Below are 19475 nucleotides of genomic sequence, written 5' to 3' on the forward strand. Positions count from 1 at the left end.
TATCTTCTGAACAGTCATAAGTGCTGTGCTGATGAGCTTCACAGAAAGGCATGGGAGAGCGAGGGGACTGGGAGTGAGGATCTTGGCTGTGTAAAGGAAGGATGGTGTAAACGCACGTGTCAAACTCATTCCACGGAGGGCCGAATATCTGCGGGTTTTCGCTCCACCTTTTCTATTTGAGGGATGAATTAAGGTCACTAGTTCGTAAAGAACTCCCCTCACCTGGTTGTCTAGGTCTTAATTGAACGGAAAAACCAAAAACCTGCAGACACTCGGCCCTCCGTGGAAAGAGTTTGACACCTCTGGTGTAAACAGTACTACAGTTGGACTGGAGGACTCCTCCAGTTGTTGCTTTGGAGACTACCTTGTAAGAGCACAGGTTAAGGGAAGGAGCTGTTGTCAACTGACGCGCCAAGCAGAGAGGCCAGAATGAACACTGCTACTGATCTAAGAACGGAACTAACTGATGAGATCTGCGAGGCTCTGAGGACAGGCCAGTTGCAGAGCCGAGATCAGTGGAGCCAGAGGAAATAATGGTAACGATGTGAGGGCCCCACCCACTGAATGCTGGGAGCGATCTCAATTGCATAATCCTAGCGTCTTCTCTCCTCGTCTGCATCTCAAAACCCAGTGGAGCTGGTCAGAGGGATGGGACCTCTGGCTTTCTCATCCAATGGGTTTTGAGGAGGCGAGGCAAGAAGACATGCGAATTATGGAAATAAAATCTTTCCCTGGTGTGGCTTCAGTGTCTCCACAACCATTTTACAGAACTTAAGATATCATGGTTATTGTTGAAAATTGTGATTACCTAATTATCTATATTATGATAAATACAGTACTATAGAGATGTAGGCTTTGTAGCCAGAAGTTTTTGCAGGCATCTAGACAAGGGCCCCGGTCTATACTGATTACAATGTTGACATCACAGCTCAAACAGAAACCACAGACCACCACTTTGGAGTGCAAGCTGTGCAAATGTGTGAGCTCTCATACTGTTATCTTGCACCCACCTGAAAAGCTACAGTACGTCGCCTGCCTGCAAATACACATTTTATATACACTGCTCAAAAAAATAAAGGGAACACTTAAACAACACAATGCAACTCCAAGTCAATCACACTTCTGTGAAATCAAACTGTCCACTTAGGAAGCAACACTGATTGACAAATTTCACATGCTGTTGTGCAAATGGAATAGACAACAGGTGGAAATTATAGGCAATTAGCAAGACACCCTCAATAAAGTAGTGGTTCTGCAGGTGGTGACCACAGACCACTTCTCAGTTTTGGTCACTTTTGAATGCTGGCGGTGCTTTCACTCTAGTGGTAGCATGAGACGGTGTCTACAACCCAAACAAGTGGCTCAGGTAGTGCAGCTCATCCAGGATGGGACATCAATGCGAGCTGCGGCAAGAAGGTTTGCTGTGTCTGTCAGCGTAGTGTCCAGAGCATGGAGGTGCTACCAGGAGACAGGCCAGTACATCAGGAGACGTGGAGGAGGGCAACAACCCAGCAGCAGGACCGCTACCTCCGCCTTTGTGCAAGGAGGAGCACTGCCAGAGCCCTGCGAAATTAGCAGGCCACAAATGTGCATGTGTCTGCTCAAACGGTTAGAAACAGACTCCATGAGGGTGGTATGAGGGCCCGACATCCACAGGGGGGGGTTGTGCTTACAGCCTAACACCGTGCAGGACGTTTGGCATTTGCCAGAGAACACCAGGATTGGCAAATTCGCCTCTGTCGCCCTGTGCTCTTCACAGATGAAAGCAGGTTCACACTGAGCACGTGACAGAATCTGGAGACGCCGTGGAGAACGTTCTGCTGCCTACAGCATCCTCCAGCATGACCGGTTTGGCGGTGGGTCAGTCATAGTGTGGGGTGGCAGCTCGCCAGAGGTAGCCTGACTGCCATTAGGTAACGAGATGAGATCCTCAGACCCCTTGTGAGACCATATGCTGGTGCAGTTGGCCCTGGGTTCCTCCTAATGCAAGACAATGCTAGACCTCATGTGGCGGGAGTGTGTCAGCAGTTCCTGCAAGAGGAAGGCATTGATGCTATGGACTGGCCCGCCCGTTCCCCAGACCTGAATCCAATTGAGCACATCTGGGACATCATGTCTCGCTCCATCCACCAACGCCACGTTGCACCACAGACTGTCCAGGAGTTGGCGGATGCTTTAGTCCAGGTCTGGGAGGAGATCCCTCAGGAGACCATCCGCCACCTCATCAGGAGCATGCCCAGGCGTTGTAGGGAGGTCATACAGGGATGTGGAGGCCACACACACTGCTGAGCCTCATTTTGACTTGTTTTAAGGACATTACATCAAAGTTGGATCAGCCTGTAGTCTGGTTTTCCACTTTAATTTTGAGTGTGACTCCAAATCCAGACCTCCATGGGTTGACAAATTTGATTTCCATTGATAATTTTTGTGTGATATTGTCAGCACAATCAACTATGTAAAGAAAAAAGTATTTAATAAGAATATTTCATTCATTCAGATCTAGGATGTGTTATTTTAGTGTTCCCTTTATTTTTTTGAGCAGTATATATATATATATTCACATCCTTACACAATACAGTATGTAGTACTGAATTTCTGATATATTCAATTACTGTACTTTTACCAGATATGAAGATTATTAAAAAACATGCAAAATTGGGTCATTTAAAAAGCTTATTTGAAGAAAAATCATAACTACTGGCTGTAGTATATATATATTATCATTATATGCAATATAAATGTGAAGTTTCTGAAAAATACAGTAATTGATCATATGGGCTCCAAACTTGCTGTAGAAGATAACATTGGTTGCCACCTCTCACATACAGTATAGATCAATCAATAACATTCATAATGACTAGAACATTCTTGAATTCATAAGGTGTTACATTCAAAGTTGTCCTCTGAACAGTTGGCCTAACAGTAACGTGCCAGTTAGAGGTGTCAATGTGAGCATGTTGAAATTGCTTGGAGTGTCAGCCCTGCACAGATGAGCTCCTCTCATCATAACCTGCCTCCTCTGATCTAGCCTATCCCTCCATTTCTCTCCATCCATCCTCTCTCATCCCTTCATCTATTCTCTTATCCCTTCATCTCCTACCTCTATCCGAACTTCTCTCCTCCCTCCATCACACCCTCTCTGATCCCTCCAATGCACTCCCTCTCCTCCCTCCATCCCATCCTCATTATTGTCTGTTGTCGAGAGGAGTGTCTCTTCTTTCCCTCTATGTATTTGTGGGGCTGCAGGCGGCATAGCGCGCTGGCTTCTCCCTATTGGACACCTAGCTAGCGCATCTTGTAGTCGTGGGAGATGGCTGCCTCGCATATCTGTCCTTTGAAATCCAGCTCAAAGGTGAAGTCCAAGTCACGCTGTGTGAGAGAGAGAGAGAGAGAGAGAGAGAGAGGTAATTCACCAGGGGAATAAAAGAGAGAGAAATCCAAGTGAGTGTTCAATCAGGAGTGGGGCACTGACGCTGTTGCTATTCTCATCTGCTGTTTGGTCTGGGAGTGATTAGTGCTCTCTCTCCTTTGACCTCTATCAAAACGATGATGATTGAAGTTCAAACAAGCAGTCTATTGTGGAGAGGTAGTAGTGGAATTGGGTTTCTTTCTAGCCATATAATGTTGGTTTAAATGCCTCGCCTGCCTGAAATGACTTGATTTGACCTTATGACTTTATTTTGTTAGACAAGTACAAATGTATGTATGACCTCTACCTGTGTATGTAGTTATCATACAGTAGGTAGGGGCCAGGGGCCTCATTTATCAAAGGTGCATGTGCACAAAATAAACTCAACCTTGCATGTGCCAGTCTTCCTGCAAAGGTTGGTATTTATACATTTTGAACTTGATGGGAAAAGTGTGCATCTCCACGCACAGCTCAGACCATGCGTACACATAACTTCTAATGGTTGGACAACTGTATTGGGGGGAATTGTGTTTTGCGCACACTGGTAGGCTAATAAAAACATTCAAACGTAATGATGCATTTGCCGTTGGTAAGGAGATCACACAGCAGCATGTAGGTAGCCTTATGTTTCTTCATATTTTATTAAATAGGCCTAAATCATAATCACATTGCAGGACATCTCCTTTTCTGACATGACTTGTTTATTCTCGCTACACAACACATATTAGGCTGCCATTCATCCTTCACTCATTCAACAGCCAAGCATGCTTGAAAGTAAATATACTGGTACCCTATTTAAACTATTTGACAGTATGGGTAGGCTACAGTGTTGGTGTGCAATAGGAGCGTGAAATCATAGCCTATTTCATCTCAAAGCCTATACCATGGCAGAAGAAATACAATCATCTATTGATCAACAAGTTATTGAAGAACAATTTTTATTTTGCATAGAAGTGTGGGCTGTAGCATTTACTTTACAATTGTTCGGATAGACAATCAATCTTGCAGAACGTGCGGCCAGGGTTTAGCACTTGCTATTGGGAGCATGCATTTTTCGTTTGACAAAGTCAAAATATTAAAATGTTCTATTCACACCTCTACAGAAATGTCATCAAATTTGCCGTTGTGTTTCTTTTAGAAACGGTCATGGCCCATTTCCAACATTTTCAAATCATACAGTAAATGATGATGTTTCTGCTACCATAAAAGGTAAATAGAGGGCAATTTCTACTTGGGGATGTAATGCTCATATATGCCAGAATTTATTATGAAATGTATGCACGGTTGATAAATGAGGCCCCGGGACTCTGGTCCCTAGATGGGGCGGTTTCCCGAACACTATTAACACAATTCCTGCACTACAAAGCATTTTCAATGCAGATTCTCCATTGAACCTTGTTTTTTAGTCCAAGACTGAAAACCGTCCCTACAAGTGTCTCAAATTGAATGACTTTTACTGGTCATAGATTCCAGAACACTCACTATGTTCTTCTCGTTGGGCTTCATGGTAATACTGCCAATGATCTCCTCGCCCCTCTTTACGGTCAGGTAGTCCTCCAGGTAGAAGACTGTCTGTTTCCAGTGTGTGAACGGAGCATCAGGGGCTGTAGGAAGACAGGCATGCAGTTGGGGCCAAATCTGAACTTCAGATCTGTATGTTTAATTCATATTTTCACATAAATAATGCATTCTTGTCAATGGGAGATTTGTTCAGAAACTCAAGTGAAGTGCGCAGTTCATTTGGCTCTTAGAGTGGACATGACCCCTGACCCTTAAAACCAAAACAATCATTAGCCAAAGTTTTGCCCCCCAACAAAAACTAACAAATTTAACTTTTCACCTTTGACATTGGACCTCTGATGCACTTATTAGTCACGAAGACACAACTTTTGTAACATTAAACAAAGTTTTTTTCTTTTTGTTTTTTTAAATCTCTTGGTTCTGAAAAAATGTTACCCATGGTTCTGACTGTGAACATACGTGATTCACTATATGATCATCATGCTATTTACAAGCGTAGATACAGCACTGAGGATCGGTCATGCTAAAATTCTGGTTCAAATCAGGATATCAGAGCAGACAAAGGATATCAAGGATCTGGAAAGATTCTGTATGGAGGAATGGTCTAAGATCCCTCCCAATGTGTTCTCCTCATAAAATATTTTAGAAAATCCCTCAGTGCTGTTATCCTCGCAAGGTGAGGTATTGGAATGCATTGAAAACAGGAGTGCCAATCATTTTGACCCCTATCTTTTTTAGAAAATAAAATATGACTTGTTAAACAAAATCTCTTTCTCTGATCAATTGTATTCTAAAATAATATAATAATAAAACACGTTGGAGCCTACAATATAGCTAAGTATTTGTAATATTTTTTTTGCTCAACTTTATCAACGGTGCCAATCATTTTGAACCTGACTGGACATGTGTTGGACATGTGTGTTTGTATGGGTCTATAAACGATATGCGCACATGCCTGTGTTTGTATTTGTGTGTCTCAGCTTCACTCCAGCTGCATACTGCTGATAGCCAATACCCCCGCCCAAAACAACTTGCGCCCACCTGTGCCTGCACTGTTAAAGGCTCAAAGGTCAATACAACTTGAATTGAATTTCAGCCGGCTGTCCTGGGATAACTTTGTGCCTCAGACTTTAAAGGCATGCCGTTTGAGGGCTCAGGGATAAATGTAGTTGCTGATCATGCTGCATAAACACACAGATTATGAAAGCTGTACTCAGTGGGAACCTAAACGTAATAGATAAGGCTGTGTTTGTTATGATGGATCAATGGGTGATATTTTCCAGCAGCATAGAGCATATGTCCGAGTTTCTCTGTATGCTCTTTTTCCATGTGCTGTATATATTACCATTAGTGTATTACCATAAGTATTTATACAGTATATTCCTACTACCAGTCACTTTTCATCCGTGTTTACATGTATAGTATAACCTACTACCAGTCACGTTTTATGTATAAACCCACCTCAACCACTCAATTTATATCGTACTTCTTGTGTTGTTTTATTATCTATTATTATCTATATAATCACTGCAATGTTGGGAAAGATCTCTCAAGTAAGAATTTGACTGTACTGTTTTACACCTACTGTATCCTGTGCACGTGGCGAATAAACTTGAAACTAGAAATACCTGTCCTACAGGAGAATATAGGAAATCAATGGCCATAGAGGACTTAGGCCTCCATGTGCGCATTTAGATTTGTATCAGAGGTTGAGTGAGGCTAGCCGGGTTTAGCATTGGCTCAGGTGATTTGGTTTGATGGACAGGCTCAAATCAATATAAGAAGAGCTGGAAGAGCTGTATATGATTGGAGGTCAAAAGAAAGACATTGTCCACTTTTAAGAGTGACAACACATGGTCATCTAGCCACTGCCTCTGCATAATGCAAGCCACAGAAAATCACATTTTAAAGTCTCCTATTTGCTTCACAAACTCTGATGAAGGCGAACTACTGAAGACATTATGCATATAATCACAGAGGAGCGATTACGTCATACCACCACTAGAGGTCGCTCACTGACAAATCCAAACACGATTCTTGCAGAATTAACTCAGCTCATCACACAACTTCTCTGGATCATGCAAATCAACTGGGGACTCAAATGTCTTCTAATTTCCAGTGGTATCAGTGTTTGCTGTTGTACTCCAGGCCTTTCTGACTCATCAAAGAGCTCATTAAAGGAGGGTCTTTGTCTGTGAATACAGATCGGGATGGAACCCACAGGGAGGATGAGAGGATGGTGGGCAGGGACACCAGGACTCTCCTAGCCTGTAATCTGCTGCTGCTGCCAATTAAAAGGATGAAACCCTGGGTTGTCAGGAGCTGGTCTGATAATGACACAGTGAACTGGAGAGATGCTAGTACTACAGTACAAAGAGTGCTAATGAATCAAAACAAATCAAACTTTATTTGTCACGTGCGCCGAATACAACAGGTGTAGACCTTACCGTGAAATGCTTACTTACAAGCCTTTAACCAACAGTGCAGTTCAAGAAAGAGTTGGCGCTCTGGTACTAAAGTAAAAAATTATAAAAAAGTAACACAACAAAATAACAATAACGAGGTTATATACACTGGGCACCGAGTCAATGTCCGGGGGTACAGGTCAGTCGAGGTAATTTGTACATGTAGGTAGGGGTGAAGTAACTATGCATAGATAATAAACAGCGAGTATCAGTAGTATCGGTCAATGTAATAGTCCGGGTGGCCATTTGATTAATTGTTCAGCAGTCAGCAGACTCCTTGCTGTCCCCAGTCCACCTGGCCGTGCTGCTGCTCCAGTTTCAACTGTTCTGCCTGCGGCTATGGAATCCTGACCTGTTCACCGGACGTGCTACCTGTCCCAGGACTGGCCACCCCTCATAGCCTGGTTCCTGTCTAGGTTTCTTCCTAGGTTTTGGCCATTCTAGGGAGTTTTTCCTAGCCACTGTGCTTCTACACCTGCATTGCTTGCTGTTTGGGGTTTAGGCTGGGTTTCTGTACAGCACTTTGAGATATCAGCTGATGTACGAAGGGCTATATAAATACATTTGATTTGATTTGATTTGGGGGTAAAAGCTGTTAAGGAGCCTTTTGGTCCTAGATTTGGCGCTCTGGTACCGCTTGCCATGCTCAAGCAGAGAGAATAGTCTATGACTTGGGCGACTGGAGTCTTTGACCATTTTTGGGGCTTTCCTCTGGCACCGCCTACTATATAGGTCCTGGATGCCAGGGAGCTTGGCCTCCCACATGAAAAAAATACTACAGTACCTACTATAGAATTATATTGTATAGTGTAGAATAATGCACCACACATTGTAATATCCCTTGATCATGTATAGTATTTACTATAGAATGTTGTAGAATACTATAGTAAAAACTACAGCATTATTCACACAAAAAATACTACTGTAAAAACACTGTAAATACATTACTGTAAATACTACAGTAATGTCCGCAAAAACACAACAGTCCGCATAAATACTACAGTTTAACTATTGTAAATACTTCAGTATTTAATTTGCATATACAATACCCTGCCCATTGCCCTTCCCCATATCTCAATTTGTGCCACCCATAAGTGAGAAACATACATGCCAAGTACAGATCATATTTTATTCCATACAGAATATAGAAAATAGTGGAGTGCTGAACTATCCATTCAGACCCCGAAGTTGTGAACAATTTGTATTTTAGTATTTATCCAGTACATTTCCTCAAGGAGAAAGACTGTCACGCCCTGGTCTATATTTATTATGTTATCTTCATTTATTGGGTCAGGCCAGGGTGTGACATGGGTTTTTCCCATTTGTAAAAGTAGTGTGTTTCTCTTTGTCTTGGGATATTTATTTGTTGTGTTTCGGGGGTGTATAGATTAGTTATGGCTGCCTGAGGCGGTTCTCAATCAGAGTCAGGTGATTATCGTTGTCTCTGATTGGGAACCATATTTAGGTAGCCTGGGTTTCACTGTGTGTTTGTGGGTGATTGTTCCTGTCTCTGTGTTTGTTGCACCAGTCAGGGCTGTTTCGGTTTTCGACGTTTGTTGTTTTGTATTGTTCGTGTTTTCTTCATCATTAAAGATGTATCTAACAAACCACGCTGCATTTTGGTCCGATCCTTATTCCACCTCTTCGTCAGAGGAGGAGATGGAAGAAACCGTAAAACCTATTGGTTACCTATTATAAACTGGTTACCAACGTAATTAGAGCTTTAAAACAAAATGTGTCATACCCATGGTATACGGTCTGATATACCATGGCTTTCAACCAATAAGCATTCAGGGATCGGAGCACCCAGTTCATAATATATTATATAAGCCTGTGTGAAAAATCAGAGAGAGAGAGAGAGGGAGAGAGAACAAGACTGAGAAGAGAAAGAGAGTTGAGGACGTACCGGTGGAGAAGCCAGTTTTCTTGTGACACTTGGTGAACTCAATGTTGAAGTAGGTGACCAGGGCATGGATGTAGTCGTTCCTCTGGATCTGAAGGCAGAAGGCTGAAGTGAAGGACAAGTCCTCAGTCTTCACTGTGTAGATGTCCACCTCCTGTTGAAGAGAGAATAACCACACTACTCTGTTACATCTACATCTAGCATTGTTAATGCTAATCACATACAGAATCCATAGTGATTGGGGTTCTATTCACACCATTCACTGCCAGCACAGTGGTTTCTCCATTGTACATGTACATGTACAGATGTAGGATTATATTTATATCACTCTTTTGTTGCTGAGAATTTTGTGACTTACATAAATTCACTGAAAACCTGTACTAAACACACAGTTATATTAACAGTATTCCACTTTTCATGTACCCTCATTTGGACCAGCTAATAGCCTAACCACTGTTCAAGCAAAATTATGTTGCTGCAGGATTTGTTTTGCTGCGAAAATACAGGTCAAGTTAAGATTCTACATATGTAGGCCTAACTCTTCCTCTGTGGGTGGCCATTAAGCAGTGTGCCATGGGAGGCTGGTCAAGTCTTACAGTAAGTATTGTAAGGAGATGAGAGGTGTGAGTGTGTCCAGGTGCAGGTCTTATATGCGTGTCATATGATCTATGTGGCGGTGCCTCTGAGCACTGTATCCTGTATTATCCCCGAGTCCCTTATTCTCTCTGTCAAGGATGAAGCCTCTGCTTTCTGCTACTCTGCTCCAACCTCTCCCTTTGGGTTCAAGGTTCACGCAGCTGAAACCAAACCCCAGTACCCCCTCCCCCCAGAGGGACCAGCCAAGGAAACCCCACTATAGGGGGGAGAACGAGGAGAAGATGGGGTCATTTGGCTGGAGAACCAAGGCAGTAACTATTGTCAGGGTACTGTTGTACTGGTGTCCTGCTCCTTTATAGACCTCCCCTGGTTCATATCCCACATTTTAACAGGGTATCTGATGCCTCGTGATTCTGCATTGGGAGAGAGGGAGAGGGAGGAGAGCATATGGTAGTGGAACACAGCTCTCTGTTCTGGTGAGACCCACATAGTTGCAGTTGAAAAATAACTTTTATGTATCGCGATCAGCAGTAAAAAAAAAAAAACAACAACAAAAGTGTGCAATACAAAGTCAAGCTCCCCTGCTATTTTTCGCCAACAAATCCCAGCTTCCATAAGAGTAAAACGGTTTATTTTGGTCATGCACCAATAACTCCTGAAAGTCATATTTTTATAGTGCAGGACAACAATTCAATTCAGCTCTCTATCTCACTCACAGTAAAGGTAAAGTTCTGAACATGAGGCACTCATTTCATCTTTTTAACAGCCTAAGCTTTTGCACACTGTCTGTGTACAAGATTAATGACACGATTCATCCTGTAATCCATTTAGAAGACATGCAACAGCTTGTGAGTGGGTTGTTATTTTCAAAGGGTTTCATTTTACAGGCGCGAAGGACAAATAAGGCACCAGTGTCAAAATCTTGAATTTAAAACACTGACTGTTTCAAAGATTATTTCCTGCTTCCTCTTATTATAGTCTAATGGCTTTAGAATAATAGAAACACATTTTAGTTATGTAACATCTGAACTGAGAAAAGGGCAGAACAATCCAATCAATAAACAAGATAAGAAGGGCACCTCGGACAAACTACACAATTAGCGGTCTAGACATGGGAATAGATGCATAGCATCATGCATGGAACAATCCCTGTACCTAGTAGTGAAGGATGGCCAGCATGTGAAGGATCACGTTACGGTAACATATTGTCTAGTTACAGCTGAGGTCATACAACTCTGAATTGTGATTGGTATGTGGATTGTTTACTGTCCTTTACTGTAACCCAGTGATCACCAACCGTTCGATCGCGATCTCCATTGCTTTCCTAGTCAGTCAATCACCAAACAAAAAGCACCATTTTTTTATTTGTACTTGATTCAGCTGCCCTGTGAGCCAGGTACTCAGAAGTGTTCCCATTTTCAACCATTTAATGTCTGAAGGTACAAACTCACGCCTACCCGGCGGGCCCGGAGAGCAAATCAAGTGCAAATAGTCTACGGCTGACCAATGAGATCAAATCACTTTGTCTGCAGCTTCCACGAGCCAACATCGAAGTTGATAGTCGACTCTAACGTGTGAGATTTGATTTCGACATTTTAAAAACCATAACTAGAGAGACTGTCAACAAGTACAGCAATATCTGCTGTTTTTATGATTGACTTCATGTTTAAGATTGTATTCAACACTGTCACTTTATTCAACACTTTTATAAGATATAAAACGCGCTCCCCATCCACTCGCATTACAAAGTGTATCGATAGACTAGCGTTGTTATTAGCGACATGTGTCTTTCCAATATCGAGAAGGATTTCACGTTCCCTGTTCATACGAAAGTAACAACATGAATTTGTGCATGAGTCAGAAATAAAGTGTTCCTCGAACTTCGCCATCAGATGGAAGACGGTGTCCCTTTTGTGGTCAGTCAGAGGAGGGAGGAAGAGCTGAGGGAGCAGTAGCGTGCCGTGGTTCTGGGGCCTGGGCCTTCAGTGAAGTCCTACACAGTCCCACCCGAATTAATCCACCTCTTATTACCATCATTATGATGCCATGGCTCTAGACACTATACATTTAGACAGAAACGCAGGATAACCAGGCGTTGCGTCACCTTGAAATCAACATTTTTATTCAGAGAATTGCAGGGAAGAGTACAATACCATTTCATTGTGCAGCTTCGTTGCCCTGCGCGCTTGTTCGTTGAGCTGTAGATCCACTCGGGTGTCCCCAAAGGTTTTCAAAAGCACCATTGTTTGTAAGTGCCCAGCCGTACTGGTGTCTCGTTGCTGCCTTGGTTAGACAACTCAGGTTTGCAAAGCCAGTGTGGCTCCAAACACCAAATCGATCACTTGCAAATAATAGGCATTCCCAGCAGTACAGTTTGCAGTGCTTCTCGGAGCCTGTCTTTGTAGCGTCGGCTTTGTAGCGTCGCGTCTACCTCTCCTGACAATGTCTAACTTTTCTTGAAAAGTTTGTCTTGAGAATGGCGTTATAATTATATCCTCAACCAAATCGATATCTTCTCCTTCCGCCATTGTGGGTTGAAAAAACAGTTTAGTAGTACGCAAATTAATTCGTTGATCAATTTCAGTTTCCTAATTCTGAGACCTGCCCATATAGGACCTGCCTCTCAATATTGGTAAACCAATCAAAAGACGTGCAGGCACTACGCCTGCTAGCTGGCTCCTGTGTAACACTGGAGCCAGCCAGCAGGCATACAATAGCCAACTCTAAAGCTGATTGGTTGACACAAAATGTTAATTTCCATTCACGTTAGGCTACAAGCGCCCGCATTGTTGATTCTGAAGGCCTGAGGGCAGATTTTAGACCCCTGGCAACATATGATGGCTGAATACGATTGGATAAAATATCTAACATAAAGACCAGCCCTCCAAATCTCAACCTGGGGCTGGAAGCAGTGCAACCAAGAGGAACACTATGAAATGAAGAGCGTAACTCTTACTCTGGGGAATAATTTAATACATATTTGTGGGAAAATATATTTAAAAAAAATGATATTCTGATGATGTTTAGGCCAGCAGAGAAGGCCTTGCTGGCCCCGAAGGCCCACCACTGGGTGAGAGGCAGCCTATCAGCTGCTCTCAATTTCAATTTAAGGGGCTTCTCATTCTCACACACTCCATCTCCCTCCAACTTTCCATCCGCTGAGACTGACCATCACATATAGGCACCATCAGTCACCAGTAAAATAAATAAAACATGCTAATGATTTCAATTTATGCCTCACAAGAAGTAATACAACAAATTATCTATTACCAGTACATCTGTCAGGGTTTACCAGAATTGGATACAGAAGCAGACCAGGACAAGGTGAGTATAAAGATGGTGAGTATTTATTAATCAATGAGAACGTGGAGGTAGATAGTTCCGGGTGGAGGAGCGGGCAGCAGAGGTGGGTTGATGGGAGTGGATAGGCAGATCCAATGGATAACAACACACTGGCGACGAGCAGACAGGGATGGGGTATGGGTTCCGGGTGAATGGCTGTAGACAAAACAAACGGCGGTAAGTTAAAGGCAAGCAAGACGTACAAAACAATGAAACAAAAACAAACTCTATAAACTGGAGGCTGGTTCGTGGGCACAACATACTGTTCATGGCTAACGATCCGGCAGGGAATGGATGTCAGGTCAGAGCTTTTGAAGGGGAGAGGTGATGATCAGGACAGGTGTGCAGATTACTGATGGGATACAGGTGCGGGTGAACATCGATCTCCCAACAAGCTAATTCGCCCGGCAACCAGACAGGGTGCGTTCCAGGACACCGGAAACAAACTCCAGGACAGAAACACAGGCAAACACAGACTCAGGAAGCGGGATTCGTGACTACATCACGTATTGAAATATACTTTTAAAATGGTGTGAGGTTAATAACATTGGCGGGGCAATTCAAGTGTAGCCAATTTGCAATTATAATGTATTCAGCCTATAGCCTACTGCACAAAACTCATTGATACAGAATGGTTTTTAATAGGTTAATGTTGAATGAGCTTATGTTTTTAAAGTCCTGTTTTTTAATTTATTCTGAGGGGTAGATCTCGGCTGGTGGCAACATTATAAAAATAACAGTAACACTGGTTATGTAAATCCCACTCTGCATGAGCCCAGAGACAACGCTGAGTCAGTGCTTTCTGATTAAACTGTGCGCTTTAACACTGCGGGGCCTCAACAAATCCTACCCACATATACAAATCAAATCACATTTTATTGGTCGAGTACACACATTTTGTAAATGTTATCGCAGGTGCAGTGAAATGCTTATGTTGCTAGCTCCAACAGTGCAGTAATATCTAACAATACACACAAATACAAAAATATCAGAACGAATCATGTCAGTCCGGAATATAAATACAATTCCAGTCAAATGTTAGAACACACCTACTCATTCAAGGGGTTTTTATTTTACTATTTTCTACATTGTAGAATAGTAGTGAGGACATCAAAACTATGAAAAACCACATATGGAATCGTGTAGTAACCAAACAAGTGTTCAACAAAGCCACAGAGTCATTAAAACTCGTTTTTCAACCAAATTTCTTGTTAACATACTATAGTTTTGGCAAGTGAGTTAGGATATCTACTTTGTGCATGACACAAGTAATTTTCCAACTATTGTTAATAGACAGATTATTTCACTTATAATTCACTGTGTCTTTAATTTCAGTGGGTCAGAGGTTTACATACACTAAGTTGACTCTACCTTTAAACAGCTTGGAAAATTCCAGAAAATTATGTCATGGCTATAAAAGCTTCTGATAGGCTAATTGACATAATTTGAGTCAATTGGAGGTGTACCTGTGAATGTATTTCAAGGCTTACCTTCAAACTCAGTGCCTCTTTTGCTTGACATCATGGGAAAATCAAAAGAAATCAGCCAAGACCTCAGAAAAAAACATTGTAGACCTCCACAAGTCTGGTTAATCTTTGGGAGCAATTTCTAAACGCCTGAAGGTACCAAGTTCATCTGTACAAAAGTATAAACACCATGTGACCACGCAGCCATCATACCTCCCAGGAAGGAGACGCGTTCTGTCTCCTAGAGATGAACGTACTTTGGTGTAAAAAGTGCAAATCAATCCCAGAACAACAGCAAAGGACCTTGTGAAGATGCTGGAGGAAACCGGTACAAAAGTATCTATATACACAGTAAAATGAGTCCTACATCGACATAACCTGAAACCAGCAAGGAAGAAGCCACTGCTCCAAAACCGCCATAAAAAAGCCAGACTCCGGTTTGCAACTGCACATGGGGACAAAGATCAAACTTTTGGAGAAATGTCCTCTGGTCTGATGATACAAAAATATAACTTTTTGGCCATAATGACCATTGTTATGTTTGGAGAAAACAGGGGAAGCTTGCAAGCTGAAGAACACCATCCCAACCGTGAAGCACGGGGGTGGCACCATCATGTTGTGGGGTACTTTGCTGCAGGAGGGACTGGTGCAATATAGATAGCATCATGACGGTGTAAAATTATGTGGATATATTGAAGAAACATCTCAAGACATCAGTCAGGAAGTTAAAGCTTGGTCGCAAATGGGTCTTTCAAATGGACAATGACCCCAAGCATACTTCTAAAGATGAGGCCAAATGGCTTAAGGACAACGAAGTCAAGGTATTGGAGTGGCCACCACAAAGCCCTGATCTCAATCCTATAGAAACTTTGTAGGCAGAACTGAAAAAGTGTGTGCGAGCAAGGAGCTGCCTACAAACCTGATTCAGTTACACCAGCTCTGTCAGGAGGAATGGGCCAAAATTCACCCAACTTATTGTGGGAAGCTTGTGGAAGGCTATCGAAATGTTTGACCCAAGTTAAACAATTTAAAGGCAATGCTACCAAATACTAATTGTGTATGTAAACTTCTGACCCACTGGGAATGTAATGAAAGAAATAAAAGCTGAAATAAATAATTCTCTCTACTATTATTCTGACATTTCATTCTTAAAATAAAGTGGTGTTACTAACTGACCTATGACAGGGAATCTTTACTAGGATTAAATGTCAGGAATTGTGAAAACTGAGTTTAAATGTACTTGGCTAATCTGTATGTAAACCTCCGACCACAACTGGAGATGTGTCCAAACGTTTGACTGTTACTGTATATATATATATATATATATATATATATATACAGTGCCTTGCGAAAGTATTTAGCCCCCTTGAACTTTGCGACCTTTTGCCACATTTCAGGTTTCAAACATAAAGATATAAAACTATTTTTTTGTGAAGAATCAACAACACGTGGGACACAATCATGAAGTGGAACGACATTTATTGGATATTTCAAACTTTTTTAACAAATCAAAAACTGAAAAATTGGGCGTGCAAAATTATTCAGCCCCCCTTAAGTTAATACTTTGTAGCGCCACCTTTTGCTGTGATTACAGCTGTAAGTCGCTTGGGGTATGTCTCTATCAGTTTTGCACATTGAGAGACTGAAATTTTTTCCCATTCCTCCTGCCAAAACAACTCGAGCTCAGTGAGGTTGGTTGGAGAGCATTTGTGAACAGCAGTTTTCAGTTCTTTCCAAAGATTCTCGATTGGATTCAGGTCTGGACTTTGACTTGGCCATTCTAACACCTGGATATGTTTATTTTTGAACCATTCCATTGTAGATTTTGCTTTATGTTTTGGATCATTGTCTTGTTGGAAGACAAATCTCCGTCCCAGTCTCAGGTCTTTTGCAGACTCCATCAGGTCTTCTTCCAGAATGGTCCTGTATTTGGCTCCATCCATCTTCCCATCAATTTTAACCATTTTCCCTGTCCCTGCTGAAGAAAAGCAGGCCCAAACCATGATGCTGCCACCACCATGTTTGACAGTGGGGATGGTGTGGTCAGGTGATGAGCTGTGTTGCTTTTACGCCAAACATAATGTTTTGCATTGTTGCCAAAAAGTTCAATTTTGGTTTCATCTGACCAGAGCACCTTCTTCCACATGTTTGGTGTGTCTCCCAGGTGGCTTGTGGCAAACTTTAAACAACACTTTTTATGGATATCTTTAAGAAATGTCTTTCTTCTTGCCACTCTTCCATAAAGGCCAGATTTGTGCAAAATACGACTGATTGTTGTCCTATGGACATAGTCTCCCACCTCAGCTGTAGATCTCTGCAGTTCATCCAGAGTGATCATGGGTGCATCTCTTGGCTGCATCTCTGATCAGTCTTCTCCTTGTATGAGCTGAAAGTTTAGAGGGACGGCCAGGTCTTGGTAGATTTGCAGTGGTCTGATACTCCTTCCATTTCAATATTATCGCTTGCATAGTGCTCCTTGGGATGTTTAAAGCTTGGGAAATCTTTTTGTATCCAAATCCGTCTTTAAACTTCTTCACAACAGTATCTCGGACCTGCCTGGTGTGTTCCTTGTTCTTCATGATGCTCTCTGCGCTTTTAACGGACCTTTGAGACTATCAAAGTGCAGGTGCATTTATACGGAGACTTGATTACACAGGTGGATTGTATTTATCATCATTAGTCATTTAGGTCAACATTGGATCATTCAGAGATCCTCACTGAACTTCTGGAGAGAGTTTGCTGCACTGAAAGTAAAGGGGCTGAATAGTTTTGCACGGCCAATTTGTCAGTTTTTGATTTGTTAAAAAAGTTTGAAATATCCAATAAATGTCGTTCCACTTCATGATTGTGTCCCACTTGTTGTTGATTCTTCACAAAAAATACAGTTTTATATCTTTATGTTTGAAGCATGAAATGTGGCAAAAGGTCGCAAAGTTCAAAGGGGCGAATACTTTTGCAAGGCACTGTATGTATATATATATGCATATTATAGTGTCTATAGACAGTGTCATGACTGTCCTGTGAGGATCCAGATGGGTCGGATCAGCTTTGCAGTGGATGACCCCTCTCCTTCGTGGGGAGGGTGGGGGGTTGACAGTTCACACCCTGTTGTAAATCAAGGATTAGAACTTTTAAGCTATCTCCCTCTCCAAATTCCCACAGGAATGTGTCTTTTTCTGAGACGTTTCCCCGAAACTAACAAATTTTAAAGCGAATACTGGGGAATGTTTAGAGGCGACCAAAATAATAATAAGGTAATTTCGGTTGTTATTTTGTGATGTCATTCAAAATGTTATTAAGGAGATACTGTAACTTGAAAAGTAAATACACTATATGTACGAAGTCTCCACCCTTTACGTTGTGTATGAAATATGAAAAATTATGAAAGTGTTTTTTTAATAGAGGGATGTGATCTTAGAAACTATAAGAGGAAATTGTTTCTATAACTTTGTACAAGTGAGTAGTCCGGCCCCTTGAGTGAGGTGAGAGAGCGTTTGAGCCTCATGAACCGCCACTTTTGAATTAACTGCATAAAGCGGTGGGTTAAGAATGAACATATCAGACCAGAGAGACGTTTTAGCTGCAAATCACGTCCAAAATGGTTTGAACTCTGAAATCTCAACACGAGGTAGAGACAATAACGTCAACTCCCCGAACAATCACTGGTATGGCTGACTAGCTGTCCTAAGTAAAGTATCTAGAAAAATAGAATTTAAGTAGCTCTGTAGTTCTGTTCAGGACTGCACGACAGTTTACCAGATGCCGGGTGACAGCAGAGGAGAGCAATAGAAGAGACTTTTCCAACCTTCACTGTGAATGTTTAAATGATGTATTCAACATTGACAAGAAAAATACAATAGTTTGTGTATTATTAGTTTAGGCACACTTTGCCTGTCTATCGTTGTGACTAAGATGAAGAGCAGATCAAATTTTAGGACTCATTTTATGCAGAAATCCAGGTAATTCCAAAGGGTTCACATACTTTTTCTTGCAACTGTACACACACACACACACACACACACACACACACACACACACACACACACACACACACACACACACACACACACACACACACAACTGAAGTGAAGACATATCTGACCTTGATCAGGCAAGAGTTGGTGACCACATGTTTGGGGTCTACTATATCCACCAGGGGCTCCTTCATGGCCACGTTACGGATGCAGGTCATGTCAAAGCCATACACATTCTCCCACCCTGTGGAAACACAGCTCATTATGGAACACCTTTGTGGAAGAGGATATTACATAAGTCCTCCCTCGAGAGGGAGGAATACATTGTGTCTATTTGATATGGCACCCTAATCCCTATGTAGTTGACCAGGGCCCAAGGACTCTGGTCAAAAGTACTGGACTAAACAGGGAGTTGAGGGCCATTTCAGAAACAGGCGTTGTATTCGTCCCTCTCTAGGTCGGATTCCACAGTATTTCATTGCCTTCTTTAGGGTCGGGTAGACAGCTTCTTTAGACTCTGTTGCACTTGGCCAGCTAACCATCACTGCAGTGCATTGCAGTAAACAGAGAGATTCTCCTTCTCTTCCTAATATATTTTCTCCTCAGGCTAACTGTTCATAGATTATGCATGGCCACAGTACTTAAAGATGGACTGTCAAATGTTTGTATAATTTTAGATCCCGATGTGCATCTTTAAGATAGGATAGTGTGTGTGTAAGCATCTCTATTGTGTCCCATTAAAGTGGAACCACTTAAGTTTAACGATAGGAGGAGGAAGGAATAATGAGCAGGTCGCAC

At 42.1% G+C, this 19475-nt stretch overlaps 1 protein-coding gene across 1 annotated transcript in view; it reads right to left on the minus strand.

Annotated features, from left to right (window-relative positions):
* Positions 1-2182: 2182 nt before the first annotated feature.
* Positions 2183-19475, minus strand: part of LOC135525248 (protein arginine N-methyltransferase 8-B) — a 42051-nt gene continuing 24758 nt past the window's right edge. The window contains 4 exon segments of the mRNA XM_064952967.1: positions 2183-3369; positions 4892-5013; positions 9302-9452; positions 18806-18921. Of these exon segments, the coding sequence (XP_064809039.1) occupies positions 3286-3369; positions 4892-5013; positions 9302-9452; positions 18806-18921 (473 nt within the window). The 3' untranslated portion in view covers positions 2183-3285.

Source organism: Oncorhynchus masou, chromosome 31 (assembly GCF_036934945.1).
Source record: "Oncorhynchus masou masou isolate Uvic2021 chromosome 31, UVic_Omas_1.1, whole genome shotgun sequence".
Lineage (NCBI taxonomy): Eukaryota > Metazoa > Chordata > Actinopteri > Salmoniformes > Salmonidae > Oncorhynchus > Oncorhynchus masou.